Source organism: Dermacentor silvarum, chromosome 6 (genome assembly GCF_013339745.2).
Source record: "Dermacentor silvarum isolate Dsil-2018 chromosome 6, BIME_Dsil_1.4, whole genome shotgun sequence".
NCBI lineage: Eukaryota > Metazoa > Arthropoda > Arachnida > Ixodida > Ixodidae > Dermacentor > Dermacentor silvarum.
This window is the reverse complement of record NC_051159.1, coordinates 56,251,025-56,266,662: the sequence shown is the minus strand read 5'-3', so window position 1 is coordinate 56,266,662 and position 15,638 is coordinate 56,251,025. Positions and strand designations below refer to the sequence as shown.

At 43.2% G+C, this 15,638-nt stretch overlaps 1 protein-coding gene across 1 annotated transcript; it reads right to left on the bottom strand.

The window, feature by feature from the left end:
* Positions 1 to 10,314: 10,314 nt before the first annotated feature.
* LOC119456669 (protein suex-1-like) lies at positions 10,315 to 12,845 on the bottom strand. Its single transcript, XM_037718493.1, has 2 exons — positions 12,834 to 12,845; positions 10,315 to 10,551 (listed from the first exon to the last, which is right to left on the bottom strand). The coding sequence occupies exons 1-2, from the start codon at positions 12,843 to 12,845 to the stop codon at positions 10,315 to 10,317; spliced, it is 249 nt and encodes an 82-aa protein (XP_037574421.1).
* Positions 12,846 to 15,638: the final 2,793 nt, after the last annotated feature.

The following is a 15,638-nucleotide window of genomic DNA, read 5'->3' as shown; positions in this document are numbered from 1 at the left end:
TTCAATACCTCCCACCCATCCATTTATTTTTCGCATGAATATTCTCGTTCAACGATTCACTTTCTGGACGTTGCAGTTTCCCTATCTAACAACAAACTAACCACTAAACTTTACAGAAAACCAACGGACAGGCATCGTTATCTTCACTTTAAAAGTTCTCACGTAAAACACTGGAAAACCAGTGTACCATATAGTCAGGCGCTCCGCTTTAAAAAACTTTGCTCGGAACAGTCGGACTTCTATGAAAACTGTGAACAACTTCGCGAAGCTTTAATTCAGCAGGAATACCCACGTCATATTGTGGATGATGCCGTTAAAAGGGCCTTTGCGCTAAATCGGAAGGATTTGTTCCGTGCAAAAAAGCAATCGCCCATTCAGACACAAAGTACCCTCGTTCTAGCCCACTCAGCATCGGTTCCAAATGTCTCGTCAATCCTGAAAAAACATTTCAACATACTAGCACAGAGTGATCACCTTAAAGTTATCTTTCCAGAACCCCCACGGGTAGTCTTCAGACGGTCTAATAATCTGCATGACATCTTAACGTCATCTAAAACGAGGATTCCTGAGACTGCGGGTTGCCAACCTTGCAAGAAAACACGGTGCAAAGTTTGTGCACACATGACGACATCATGTATTGCCAAAAGCACTGCCTCTGATTTCCACATGAAAATTAAAGGAAATTTTACGTCTGACACTAACAATTGTATCTATTTGCTCGAATGTTCTGTTTGCAAAGTACAGTACGTTGGACCAGCTGAAACGCCGTTCCGGTATCGCTTTAACAACCATAAGTGCCACGCAGCTACTCTCCCTCATCTCACTATCAAAACACGTGCTCATTCCAGGCCACTCATTTGATAAAATCACCGCAACAATCCTTCAATCTGGTTTTCATTCCCACCACGAAAGAGAGCTTCGAGAATCCTATCTAATTCATAAATTTAAAGCGGTTACTTGTGGAATCAAAGAAAGTGCTGGCAAACTTTCTTTTTTACCCGTTTAGTGTTTTATCCGCGTCTTTACACCTTGCAAGTTTCGTGGGCCCTTATCATTGCACATATACTTTTATCCCTATCACTTTTGGTTTCTTTGAGGTCAAAAAGGTGTGCACCTGCATTTACAGCTTTCATTCGTCACTGCTTCCCTTTTTGACATTTGAATGTGCGGCCGAAACGTCAGTAAAGTCGTGTTATTGTATTTTTTCTTCTTTACTCCATTCTCCTGCTCTTGGAATTATATATATATATATATATATATATATATATATATATATAGTTATACATGTGAACATGCATTTCATGACAGTTCTATAACGCATATTATATGGCATGTTTATGAAGGGATATGCATATTTCCGCAGTATAAATTCTAAATTATATTGATGTTTATTGCTTAATCTTGTCACTAAATCTGTCATTTATTTTATATTTTATTTCATTTTTTCACACACTCATAGAATTTGAATACAATACGCCTGCCTACAAACACAAAGAATACAAGGTGTGCAAAGAATGCAATGGATCGCAGTTCGTTCAACTCGGAGGTTAGTGGAGGTCACGTCCTTTAGGCCAGGTGAGGGTGTATTGACCGTCTTTGTGGTCAAATACTCTCCTGGCAGCAGCGACCGCTCGCGTCCCTTTTGTTAATATGTTTTCAATAATCCCACTCCATGCACGCGCAACGTTGTACCCCTTATAGCACCACTGTACATGCCCGTCGTTTTTGATGTACCTTGACAAGATTCATTAGATGTGTCGACACTCACGGCGTCACTAAATCCTGTCAGTGACGCCCGCATGCTTTTTGTTATTACGTTTTCAATAATGCCACTCCATGCACGCCCAACTTTGTCCCCTGTATAGCACCACTGTACATGCCCATCGTTTTGATGACTCTGACATGAGTCATTGTGCGCGTTGCATCCATGACGACACGAAATCTGTGCACGCCTGTGGTCATGGGCTACTCACGATTCACGAGCTTGTTTTCACAGCCTTGTTGTGCTCACTTTTTTTAATAATTCCACTCTGTGCTCGCGCAAGTTTTCCATTTACGTGTTTGTTGTATTCTTTTTTACTGTGTCTTTTCTTTTTCACTTTGTATTTTTCTTGTCTCTTTTCACCCTTACGGCAAAAAGGTATAAATTGAGCTCTGTATCCTTGTACACGCACTCTTGATGAAGGCCGGACCCCGGCCGAAACGTCAGTAAAGTCCTGTTATGTTTTTCCTACGTGCTTCTATTTTTTGAACTACTTCTGTGCCGGCTCCTGGGACTCTTTACGTCACTGATATATATATATATATATATACATATATAGTTTTCGATTAAGCAGAGCAGAGATGTGGTGGCGTGGGTAAAATACCGCTTTACCACTTGAATGAGAACTTATGAAGAACATGGAAAACCAAGAGGTCTGACCTTTGCTAGTCGATATCATTGAAAGCCAACCGTTAATGAATCCAAGGAAAGCATAGGGAAATATATTTCTTGATTTTTAATTGAAGTACAGAAATGATAAGGTAAAGGCAAATGAAAGTGGTCGAAAAAAGAACTTGACGGCAGTGGGAGGCGAACATAGACCCTCGTATTACACGTATGTTTCTCCACCAATTGAGCTTCGGCGGTGGTGGCTCGCGCGTCCACTTATTGGGTATTTACGCAGGGAGGGGCCTTCGTCCTGCAGTGGACACAAATATTGGCTGATTATGATGATGATGATGATGATGATGATGATGATGATGAAAAGACATAACCAGGAGATGGTTAGCCAGCGCCAATCAAGGAAATGGCGGTATAATTGGAACATCGTTTTAACCGATGGCGTCACATAGTACGTGAACTTCAGCCGCATGAAGCTGGCCAATTAAACCTCGTATCCTACCTGAATGCTCGAAATCTGCCGCAGCCGAGATCCTCGCTATGTTATGAACTATAATAAGGCAAATCGAAGGGCACGATTTTAAATGCGTCAGCATTTCTATGCCTACCCAAAGAAGAAACCTTTCCATCCGTCCGTCCGTCCGTCCGTCTGTCCGAACGTCAGGAAAGACGATCGCTTTCAAGATAAGGCCCGTAACAGCGAGCGAATTGACTTTCGTGCTGCCTCTCGCTTCAACGCGAACTAAGCGGCGATAACACAGCGCACATGAAGCTATCAGCTATCGATACACTCGGTCCCCATCGCATATCGCTTTCAAGATGGGCCCTCGCGGCTGCGCCGTACTCAGCCGCCGCCGGAGTACGGTTGATAATGATTCGACGCGGATGGATAAGGCACTAAGGAACGATAATGGCTTGTAATTATCGGAACGTTATCACCGCAACTGGCGCCGCCACCTGCAGTAGTTTGCTTGCGTCATCAATCCACCTTGCGCCGCCGTCCGCAGCAGTTCGTGTCGCCGCAGTGCTGTAGTTTACACTGGTCGTAAACGACAGTGTAAACTTCTGTTAACGTTGATAGTGACACCGGGCTGTGTGGAGATAAGCGAGTGCCACAATGCTTACGCATACTTAGAGAACTCCCAGAGGAGTGTCTGCGTGAATTTTCGTCGGCGACAACCGTGTGAAGCCGGCAGACAATTAAGCCAAGGAAAGCAAGGGGTAATTTATTGTATTTCGTAATATCAACAAAGACCACCACTCTGACTCACCTTGTCAGCATGGCGTAGGGCTGATCTTCCTTCCTTGCAATGCGGAACTAAGCACTAACGGTTGAAATAACTTTACGTTAATATTCATAATCATGTCCATATTAACTAGACTAATTATTAGATGTTTAGTGCAATAGAGCCTCTGAAATCTACCGTTTAATTTTTATGCCTGCTACAGCTGTACGCACTGATTATACTAGGTTTAGCCTTTTCCCTGAAGCTATGAAGGAACAGAATTTCTTCTGGGATGTTGCGGTATTGTTCACACGAGTCGACGCATTTCTATACAGCATTAGTGGCGCTTTTATATGTAACAATTGAATAAAGAAACTATGAGGAATTGCTTCTTGGTGCAGCTGTTGTTACTTTTCTTGGCTCCTAGTGCATTGCTGGGGCTGTCGTTATTTTTTCCAGTTTTTTTTTTTTGCATCTTTAGGCTGCATTCATTACTTTTCTTTATTTTAAGGTCTTTATATTCCTGAACCATGCATTGCTTGTCCAACTAGATAAGACATACCATTTCGAGTTTATAGAATCTGTAGGGCTCCTGTTGTACTTGAAATTGATTGTTATCCACTCATATGAAAACCGCGTACATGGCTGACAACATTATTTGACAAACAAACCAATAAACACATGTATTTTTTAAATAGTGTAAATATGCTAACGCAGCACTACAAGCTTCCCGCAACCTAAAGGTTAGTTTTATTATTAGTTTAGGAAAGATATTACAAGGCGATTCATGAAGATAATGGTTGACAATAAGCGTGACTGCCGTACAGAATGAAATGTGTAGAATGGCTTTTATAGTTATAGTAAACTTGATCGAATTTTAAGTGCAGCTCTCAGGCATTGTGATTTGTTCGTTGCATCGATTCGTTTGATTTAATTTGCCATTTAAAAGAAAAACCAACAATCCTTCCCTGATGTCGTAAAGAGAGGCTACAAAATTGCGTAGAATAAATGAAACCGCACTATGCCGATCAGTCACACCCGTGGTATGATCGATCGGCCGTGGTATGACTGACATTTTGTTGCTTCTGCTTGGACAAGATGCGCTTGGGAGACAGCTATGGATAACTACAGGTTTATATGACAAGATATTTCAGGCTTTGCCCACCGTCTCACTGACTTTGTACAAAGGGCCAAAGCTTTATGCAAGCAGACAGAAGCCAAGAAATTCCAGTGCGGAATAATGAAGGGTGCGTCCTCGTCTAAAGCATTTCGTTATGTACTGTAAGACGATGCAGAGCAGTTACGCTGCACCATTCTCTATAGCATTATTATTTCCTCAAGATTAAAGCGAAGGCGCACCCTCTTTTTGTGCGAGTTTGTATTCGAGAGAAATAAACTAAAAAAGTATACCCTTTTAAGTGCATCGCCCAGACCATCAAGTGACTACTTTTCTCGCAGAAACACAGGGTATATTGGTCTTAACTTCAAAGTTTGCTAGTAATCGCGCGAGTGGTTATATACGTTGCCAGCAGGCTATCCTTTTAAAATGCGGCCCAAATAAGTAGCGTCACTGGCTGGACAGTGCCTAATGCCTCCGAGCGAGACATTACTCTGCTCGCAGTTAGGCCAGCAATACAGCGTTAGCTGACTGACTTGCAGGAGTGGCAAAGAAAAGAACGCAAAAAGAAAAGCAAGGAACGCGATTAGTGGTGAAGACAGCAAATTGAGGGAGGGATACAGAATGTATCTGCTGGGAAACGAGACTCTAGCGGGGCGGGGGGAAACGGCCCTCGAAAACAAGGGCTCCTAGCGGAACTGATCGTCATCCCCTCTCCTGATCGTATAGCCGAGCAAGCATTTCATTTTTTTTTCTTTGTGTCTTGTTTGATACGTTGTATAGCGACTCTGAAGCAAGTCCGTGGCGGCAGAGTTTCGCAGAGGACAAGAAGGCCTCGGCAAGGGTCGACGAGCGTTCTTAAGAAAGCACCCTTCTCGCGCAGCCATCGTTCCGTGACGAATGTCCGCGCCGGCGTACGGCTACTCCCGTCTTTCGGCGATTACTAAGAGGAGGGCGCGCTCGTGCTGTAAGCGCGCCCGCTGCACCTTTCAAGCGGCCGCCTATGCAGGCAAAGTTAGCCGCCACGGCGTCTGTCGCCGCTAGTTCACTTTCGCAAGCGCTCCGTATCTTTGTTATCGCTGCCGCTTCTGAAACGGCCGCGCGTGGCACCGCGGCGGCGACGACGAAACGCTCGCAAAGCGCGGAAACCCAGGAAAACAGGAAAAAAAAAAGGACAAAGTAGCAGAGCGACCGACAAGAAAAGCGAAGGGCCTGCCCGAAGGGGTCTGCGCGCGTTCGAATATTCGCAACGCCGGAAACGCGCCGCGTTCCCCTTGTGTGGCCAACGTCACGCTGGCATTCCGGGGCGAAAATAACGGCCCGAGAGCTACCCGTTGTGACCTTACACGCTTTTTTTTTTTAGGGGAACGAGATTCGTTGCGCCTCTCTGAGTGTCACCTTGGGACGCCGTTGCGTGAGCATTCGCGAAGGACGAGAAGTCGTCGCACTTTATCAGGCACACTCGCTGTTGTTTCCCGCCGCCTAACCCATCAGGAAGCAAACTGAGCGCATCCAAGTGCGGAGAATTTGGACAACGTTGATATTTCGCGCCGAATTCTGCTTCTGTGTCTCGCCTGCTCCGGTTGTGTAAATTTCTTTTGCCGTAATCAGCTTGCGCCAGTGCTTGTGTGTAAAGTGCATATGCGAGCGTGGCCTTGCCTTGGCGAGGTAGCTGCTTACCGCTGTGTGGTGCACGTATGTTCTTGGGAAAAATCGTGACATAATGGCCCACAAGTTGATTAGAGTGTTACTCATTACGAAAATTGGCAGAAATTATATCAGCCTCCAATTTGTTAGATGTCGTAATAGAAACATTGAGTTCAAGATTTAGGAGCTTTAGATGACATCTATTGAATCGGAATATTTACGGAATATGTATTGCCCATAGAGAAAACAGGGCATGCTTAAATGAGGGCGCGGTAGTCTCAAAGCTCTCAATCCAGGGCCTCCAGGCCCTGGAGCGACAGCTCTGTAGTTATATGGTTACACAGTGTAGTCATATGGTTATGAGTCATTTTAGTTAGACAGTGCATTTTCCTATTGTTCTTCCTCTTTTGACGTGTTTGCTGGGCCTTAACACTTTAGAAATTGTTTTCTCAGGCGTTTGGAATACGTATTCTTTGATTAAGGTGGCCTCATCAGCCAAGCCTCCACAGGAATTGATGTTTTAGAACCGAATTTTCAAAAGGAAGGTAAGAACGATGCAGGAAATGACGTAACGTAGAAACGTAGATGGAACTTTAATATATAAGACTACACTATAATAAGTTGTTAAACGCGGTCATACCTTAACGGGCAATCTAATCGCGACGAAAAAAAAGAAGGCTTTAGAAGGTCATGCCGTGAAAACAATTATGTAGATCCAACGCACATTTTGGAAGCCATGTGAGGCGAAGCTTTAATGAAGCTGGTAATGAAATACTATATACTGACCCATTTATTTCATGCGCCTCTCACGTAAATAAACTGCCGCGCACGTATGTTTGGTTCATGTGCACACCATGTGCACTAGAGCCCACGTTGTGCGCAATGTGATACATGCGCGAATTATGTTAAAGAGCTAGTCAGCGTTGGTACAATAGAAGTATACATGCGATTGTGGCCTAACGGTTAGAGAATCTGGCTGTTTTGCAGTGGGAACCAGCTTCCATTGAGTCTTGAGAGAAGCGAATTTATAAGCATAGGATCGAGTCAGCTCGTTTTGGCAAGACAAGCCGTGAGAGGCTGTCCCGTTTTCGTCACCATGTATCGCTATGTTATAGAAGGGTAACAACAACTTGGCTAAACGTAACAATGTACTGGGCTGCCTATGTATCAGGCATGAGCGTGGCGTGAACAACATCGTGTATTAGAAAGACAATCTACCAGAGACTGTGAGAACTTTTATTAGTGAAGGATCTTTAACCTGAGTGATGTTTCTTCGAAGAAGAGCACAATTGCAGTGAATGACATTTATGAACGCCGTAATATCACACGACAAGGAACACGCAGAAAGCAGCCATAGATCTTTTCCAGCCTTCAGTGAACGGCAAGTATGCCAGCCGCAGTGACTCAGTACCGATGGCGCTGCGCTTGCGAGCACGAAGTTATGGGTTCGGTAACCGGCCGTTATGACAGCGTTCTTGTAGGTTTGGAATTTTAAAAAAATGCTCGTTTAACCTGCTTTGGATGGACGTTAAGGAACAACGGCTGGCTTGTCTCATTTTCAGATCGTGGTTCCGACACGTAAAATAGCAAAATTTAATTTATTTCATTTTCACAACAGGTTATCAAAGTTATTCCGCATGCCCCCACCCACTGCGTCGTAAGTCGAAGTCGGCAGTGTAGCGTCGGGACGTATAAATTCCAGAATGTCGTTTTACTAGTAAACAGCAATTTTTGGAGCTAGATTTTTTGGCACAAAGAATGAACACGCATTGAGAGTCGAACAGTTGCGCTTAGATAAATAAATATTTTTTATTGGCTGATAAATAATATGCGGTACATTTCCTAGTTCCTAATATAGACAGCGTTGTATGCCGGTTCTTGTCCTGAATGCGAAACCTGTGAGGAATGAAACAAGAAGATTTTATGGCATCAATGAATGCGCAGTTGCAATTGAAACACTTTACTGGGCAAAAGAATTTCGGCATATTTTACTTATCAAATACTTTTCAAAGAATGAGCATCTCTATAAGCTATCAGAATAGAAAGTAACAGTATCGCATAATAATTATTAAATTCAAGGAAATATATAAAAATAGTCACTTTATATTCACTTCCACATTTACAGAATGTAAGTATAAATGTTGAGTGATTAAACAATGTCAAAAACGCACGAAGTGCTGTATATTGGAACATGCATTTGGTTCATGCAGTGGAAAACGTTTTGAGTCTTAGAAAGTAACTTCTTGGGCATGTTAGTGTTTAATTTATAAGCGTTGCAAGGACATTGCGGAAATTCCTGCGCAGTCTCTTTTTCTTATAGGGCTCAGATATAAATCTCACAAGGGCCGTGATGGAACTGTCGAATGCTGTGTGCCAGATGTGCTGACGAAAAAAATTCGTCGGCCCTTCCACTCCGTGAAGTTGGTTAACCAGTGAAGCTGAAACGTGCGGCCCCGGTGTTTATCACGGGGCCAATCCCGAGGGTTCAATAAAGTATTTCTCAATTATAATGTTTCACACATGTTCGGCTGCGACGGAGAGAACGACATCACTGACGCTATGCCCGCAATCCGCCGTTGTCGCTTGCCTTCGATGTCTAGAGTTTGCTCGCGGCGTGGTTAGCGGCATTCGCCCACCATTGCCGCTTGCGATTCTTCCAAATTAAGTTGCTTCAAAATTAATTCTGTTCGTTAAGTAAGACAATGAATGACTCATACACCCCGAAGCAATGGCTCACACCCCCGTATACGCGGCCTCCCCACTACGAGGACAGAAGAGATGTGAAATTCTACGCAGGAATGATGAGCGGCAAGGCAGCCAGCTGTGGAAGACGACGACGACTAACGCGGGAGCAGTGGCACGAGTGCGTGCCGAGCACGAGGACGAGCCAACGAGCCAGCTGCGGAAAAAGTCGACGACGCTCGAGCCACTACTGATGATGATAGTTTTCTGTGGAGAGGCGATTTCGCCAAGCCATATACGATTTGGCCTAGACATATAAAGCTTAGCTTTCATTGTTGCTATCAACTGTGATGGCTTTCTCTTCTGGGATAATTAATGCGCACGTTGGCTTGCCTGGTGTATGTTCTTCGACGATGAGATTGAATTGTCTTGACAAGAGTCGTGTTATTTAAAGAAGTAGTCTTGCAATTTGACTTATTCCCCTTTGATTCAGTCGCCATTTTTTCTTCACAAGATGGAAAAAGACGTCGCCTTCATATTAGAGTTCTGACTTCTGCTCCAGCTGTTTCCACTTTCGTGAATTTCTCACATTTACACTATGGATTTTCGCACATTGTTGTCAGCTACCGCCGCACAATGTACAATTACATCATGCTGTCTATAAATGTGACCACTTCATTCGCAGTTGGATGCGAGCTGAGTTGGTGATTGATTGGCGTCTTGTAGCTTAATTTTCTTTTACTATATCTCCACTAGACCAGATGCGGTATTGATGTCGCTTCGCGACTTTTCAACACATAAAACCGTCCCATAATATTTGAGTTTTGAGTTTGCTCGCGTTATTTTTCATGCTTGTGAGAAGCAGCGGCTAAGGCAAACCCTCGCTATAAAACAACCTTGTGGCGTGTTTGCTTTCTGCCTGATGTCCACGTTACATTCAATTCCTCAAAGTCGTCGAATGCGTACACATATTTACGAAAATGCAATTACTGTTAGTGATTTAAATTTACTTACAAAAATGTAATTTTCTTTTTATAACCTAATATGACCGTATCTTTAGTTACGTTAAACAAACGATTGGGAGTTATTTACATTTAGGAATTTTTCCAGTTAACAATTAAATAACGTAAATAATTCGGCACCGAATATTTTGTTTTGTTTTAGTCTATAGGGTACACCTAATGACCAGTATGACTGAATTATTCCAGGTACTTACTTCTCTATCTGCACGTCGTGGCAAAATGATACGCACAGTGGTGCTAGCCGTAGAATCCACCACCGTAGCCACCACCGTAGCCACCGCCGTAGCCACCGCCATAGCCACCACCGAAACCACGGCCGTATGGGTAAGGGTAGTAGCCTCCACCACCACCACCACGAGAGAGTGCGCTGCCGACAAGAGCTCCAGCACCAAAACCGAGGGCACCTGCTCCAAGGGCCTTGAGCAGGATCGCTTGGGTCACCGATAGAGCCAAGCAGAACACGACGACGACCGGCTGTGCAATTAAAAAAAAATAGACGGATATGGTAGAGTTCAAATGAGTTAGGAAGTGTCCAATACAGCAAACAGGTTGTCACAGCAGTATCAGCACAAACAACGCACAAAACAAATAGAAATAGTCTGTGCCCGGAGCGCTGCATTTCGTTCTTGCGCACCAATAACGCTGCGGTCACCAATTTTTTTTTTTTTTGTCGATAGACATGCTGGGGTATTCTTTAATGTAGTAGTACTAGTAGAAACGGTCGGATAATAACTGGCTGTTGCCCCTGAAACATCGATACCGGACTCCTCAGTCGATGTTGACCTATGCCTTTAGGAATAATCACACGCCGTTTTCTGCCAGTCTGGTTGTTTACAAAAAGGTGAAGGCAATAACTTAGAGTGAAGAGGTTAGAAAGTTTGCGGACATATTATGCGTCCGGCTGGCACACTAGACAGGTTGTTTCAATCGTGCCGCAATGACACTGCCAATTAGGAGGCTGGCTGATTCCGAAATTTTTCGCTGGTGTTATACGACAGTCTAGCGTGTTGGCTTCATAGGGTTGTTCCTAAATTATTGCTACAATAGCATTTCTATGGGCACTTCAGACCTAGAGCGACCGTAGTTGTGTATAGCTCTCCGCGTGGCTGAGCAAGTACACCGGAGGTACTCCATGGCAAGTGCGAAGACGATGCGAGCCGAGATAACTGCTGGCTCAATGTGAGCTGCCGGCCCGCGTGCCACTGGAGATCGTGTAATCTCCTCTTTCGGAGGCACGTAAAGCGAGAGGCAGCAGAAACGTTCATTTACCATTCGTCCGCACTCTTCCTCCTGTCATAATTGTTGTCACAGCGAGTGTTCATGGAGTTAGGCATGTTCATATTTGACAGGCATGCGTGACGCCATACTTGGTAATTTATTTATAAGCGATTGCTTATAGACAATTTATTCGCGCGATAAAACATCGAATCTTAGTTCATTTAGTCATCTAGTACTTTGCTATCATTATCAACGCTCCGACTTTCGGGCGAAACTGTGACTTTTTGTGACTCTCGCATCCACTTGGTCTTTTGTCACGCATCTATATCAGAGCCTGTTTTGTGACCTACCTTCTTGTTGATATGAATTTCCTCCCTTTTTAAAATTATGCATAAAGTACGAGCGGCTCACGTAGCGAACTTCTGCTTTTGGTTTGTTTAAGCGGGCCTCCGCAAGTGAAAAAACTCGGTTCCATGCAGTTTCTCGCCATAGAATCGTATTGAGATAATTCGGTTTGCACTTTCAGCTCCTCCTGTACACGAAATTCTAAACATTTCTACCTTGATTTGGCCAAGGAACGCTCTGACCTACGGTGTAAATGCAGGCTCGCCCTTTCAAAGCTTATTTTTTCACCATTGTAGGCAGGCATTGTGCACCTTCTGGTGGCAATTGCCAGCCAGACCCTTACTTTCTCTCTCTTCTCGTTCGAGTGTATATTTTTTATGACACCAAATAGTAGTAGTAGTAGTAGTCGTAGTAGTAATAATAGTAATAATAATACCATTCCTAATAATAAATGAAATCTGCGCAAGTGTCCCGAATGATCTGATTATCGGACATTCTGATTATTTGGTTATTGTGGATACATCCAGCTGAGTTGTAAACGTATGCAGTTGAAACTTAGCGATGGATGATTGCATCTGGATAAGCTCGACTGTGCAAGATGGAGAAAATTTACGAACGCTCGTGGTAGAATTGTAGCGCATGGTACGAAAGAAATGCGTGAGGGAATAGGTCACTAAATAGCTACTATCATTCTTATGCTAAGAACCTTTGTGCAGTAGTCAGTTGTTTATGATTGGGCTACACGTTCCCAAACGCTTGTTCATACCCGCTGGTTTTCCTTTGCATTTCACAGTCTTTACTTATAACAGCATTATTTCAAGAAATAAAGGTGTAAATGGACAATCCTCCGCATTATAAGGCCATGCTTATGCTTTAAGGTGCAGAATAAGCGTATTTCTACGCCACAGGTCTTGCATTTCGGCTCCCGTTCTTATTGAAAGAAAATAACCTTCAAAGATGTCTTTTCTCGCGACGTGTTATTCCTTGCGTTTTGTAAATTTCGGAGTTTCCAGTGAAAATATTAAATTCGGAGAACCATCAGAAATACGTTTCCGTGCAAGAAGCGCGCTGGCCGCCCTCTAAACAGACACCTTCGAGGTTTTTTTTTTACATTTCCCACTCTTTGTGTCACACGCATTAAGAAAGTAGACAAGCTGCAGAACTTTCTGAAAACACTCAAGAAGCTCACTTACCAACACCTTCATTGTACCAGTTCTTTAGATCGACTGCTTGCATCGGAGAAGAGCTAGTTGGCTTTTATACTGTCACCACTTCGATATTCCGGCATCGGACAAAGGGTACTTTCATTCAGACCACTGCATGCCCTTGAGACGTGACACTCTGCTGCGTCACCAAGTGAAATCTTTTTGTCACGAATATCTCCTTACAAAATTATTCACTGAGCTTCTGTTGAGTATCATTTACGGTCGATACTGAGCGGTTCCAGCCTGTTTGCTCTAGGCGAGCAGAGCCAATAAAAGCAAGAATTCTTAAGCAAGAGTGAAAGCGTGCATGTCTTTCGCTTTTCAAAACCAGCACTGGCATGCGATTAAAATGCACTGTGCAATGTACGCACTTCTGAAACCTACAGGAAAAAACGTGAAAACTTGTCAGAGAGCTTGCCATTACGATTTAAATTCAGCGTTCAAAGGAAGGGCCAGGCGGATTAAATTAAGTTTCTGCGGAGCACGGTCTTTTTATCAGTGTGGTAGAGATTGATTCCGTGTAGTTACGCTCAAATATATATGCCAGTTGTACTAGTAGTCTTCCACCAGCTCTAGGTGAGTGGAACGTGGAAACAATTCTTAAGCTTCGTATTCGCCGCTAGTGATTTTTCTACAATATTTCATATTTAAAGAAATTTTTCACATTATAGTGAGCTTACCTATGTCGTTAAAAATTCAAATTTTTTTTGCTGCGCAGATCTATATGCTATGATCAGCTAATTAATGCGTCATTGTGTAGCCCAATGGCAGTCAGCCGGAAACCTCTAAAGCACATTGAAAATCTTCTAAAATTTCAACTGCATATCGTAGGCTATGTATTAGCGCGTACCCAAATACTCAGACAAATGCCGAAAGTAGTCGAGGATGGCGCAGTAATGCAGGTGTTATTTTCTATTGTTATTTCGGTATTGTAATGTAGGGAGTACTGTTTTTTTTTTTCCTAAATGCATGCCACTTTTTGCCATTCAAGTGAAAGTACGCTCTTTAGCGAGGAGTTGAAATATCACAAATCGCGGATATATTTTTCGATTACTGCCGTTCAAGTGAAAGTGCACAATTCAGTGAGCTGTTAGTTTGAATATCGCCAAATTTGCTTGTATTCTACCGTTGAAGGGAAAGTGCGCCCTTTAATTTAGGGAGCTGTTAGTGGAGATATTACATGTTACGTATAATGTACCATTACTACCGTTTGAGTGAAAATGGGTGTTTCAGTGAGCGGTTAGATTAAATCTCACAAGTTTTGCGTATATTATACCATTACTGCCGTTCAAGTGAAAGTGTGTACTTTAGTTAGGCTGTTAGCTTAGATGTAACAAATGGCGCGCATATTATATCATTACTGCCGTTCAAGCGAAAGGGCGCACTTTAGTGAGCAGTAGAGCACTGCACGGGCCCGGCCCGGGCCGGTCGAATTGTTTGCGGCGGGCTCGAGCCGGGCTCGAGCATGTGACTGTGGGCCCGGGCCGGACTCGGGTCCGCTGATTAAAGGGCCTAAGTCGGGCCTTCGGCCGCGCGCGAACGTTATGCATTGCACGGTTCAATGTATTCTGTGCCAAGCTGAAGTGACACGTGCAAAGCGATTACTCTTAGTATGCATTAGCAAAAAAAAAAAAAAAGGAAAGCAGATGAAGTTATAATGTCTGGCTTTTCCACAAGAACGCATATTTTCTTCCGCGAAAGAAAAAAATGAATGACGGAAAACACCATCCCTGCTACCATTTTTGTGATTGCACTATTACCACTCTCGATACTATTACAGTATATTATTTTTTGCACACACGCATGGGGTGTCTCTTTCTACCTTTGCGTTTATCTCAGGCTGTATGCTCGTGAATTCGCTGTTTACACACACACACACACACACACACACACACACACACACACACACACACACACACACACACACACACACACACACACACACACACACACACATATATATATATATATATATATATATATATATATATATGTGTGTGTGTGTGTGTGTGTGGTGTGTGTGTGTGTGTGTGTGTGTGTGTGTGTGTGTGTGTGTGTGTGTGTGCTGGCTAACACTCCCATGGTTAGTTCTAGTTGTAAAACATAAATCCCCAGAAGGTGTATGGGAAAACGGTTCCGCGGTAGCTCAATGGTGAGAGCATCGCACACGTAATGCGGAGACGTGGGTTGTCCTTGGTGCTATTGTTTGTTGGCTCAATATGATATGCTTATATATATATATATATATATATATATATATATATATCCTGATTTATTTATTTAAGCTACCCTACAGGGCCCTAGAGGCATTGTGTAAGGGGGGAGCGCACAATAAATAATTATGACTTATGCAACAGTTAGAATACATATGTTAATGCACATACAAAAAATGCAGGGTAAGAAATGTGCTAATATAGAAATATAGTGTTACAATATGACCTAGGAAACAAACCAAACGCTTTGGGTGTGACAACTCATTCAACAACGAAATGTCACACAGTAAAACACAGTCAACAAAATTACAGAGCAAGAAAGACATAAATAAACTATAACAAAACAGTAGTTAGGGCGTAGTTGCACATTAATAACGGTAAAGGCAATGACAAATAATAATACGCGTATGTCAGGTTGAGCAGAGTTGTTTCAAGAATGCATTGTTAGAAGAAGCCGGAAATTTTCTTGGTCACTTTCATAAGCTATGGTGTTAGGATGGTCGTTCCAAAGACGAATGGCTCTTGGAAGAGCGGAGTAGTTAAATGACTTGGCCTTTACGTAGATGCGCATAAAATTGTA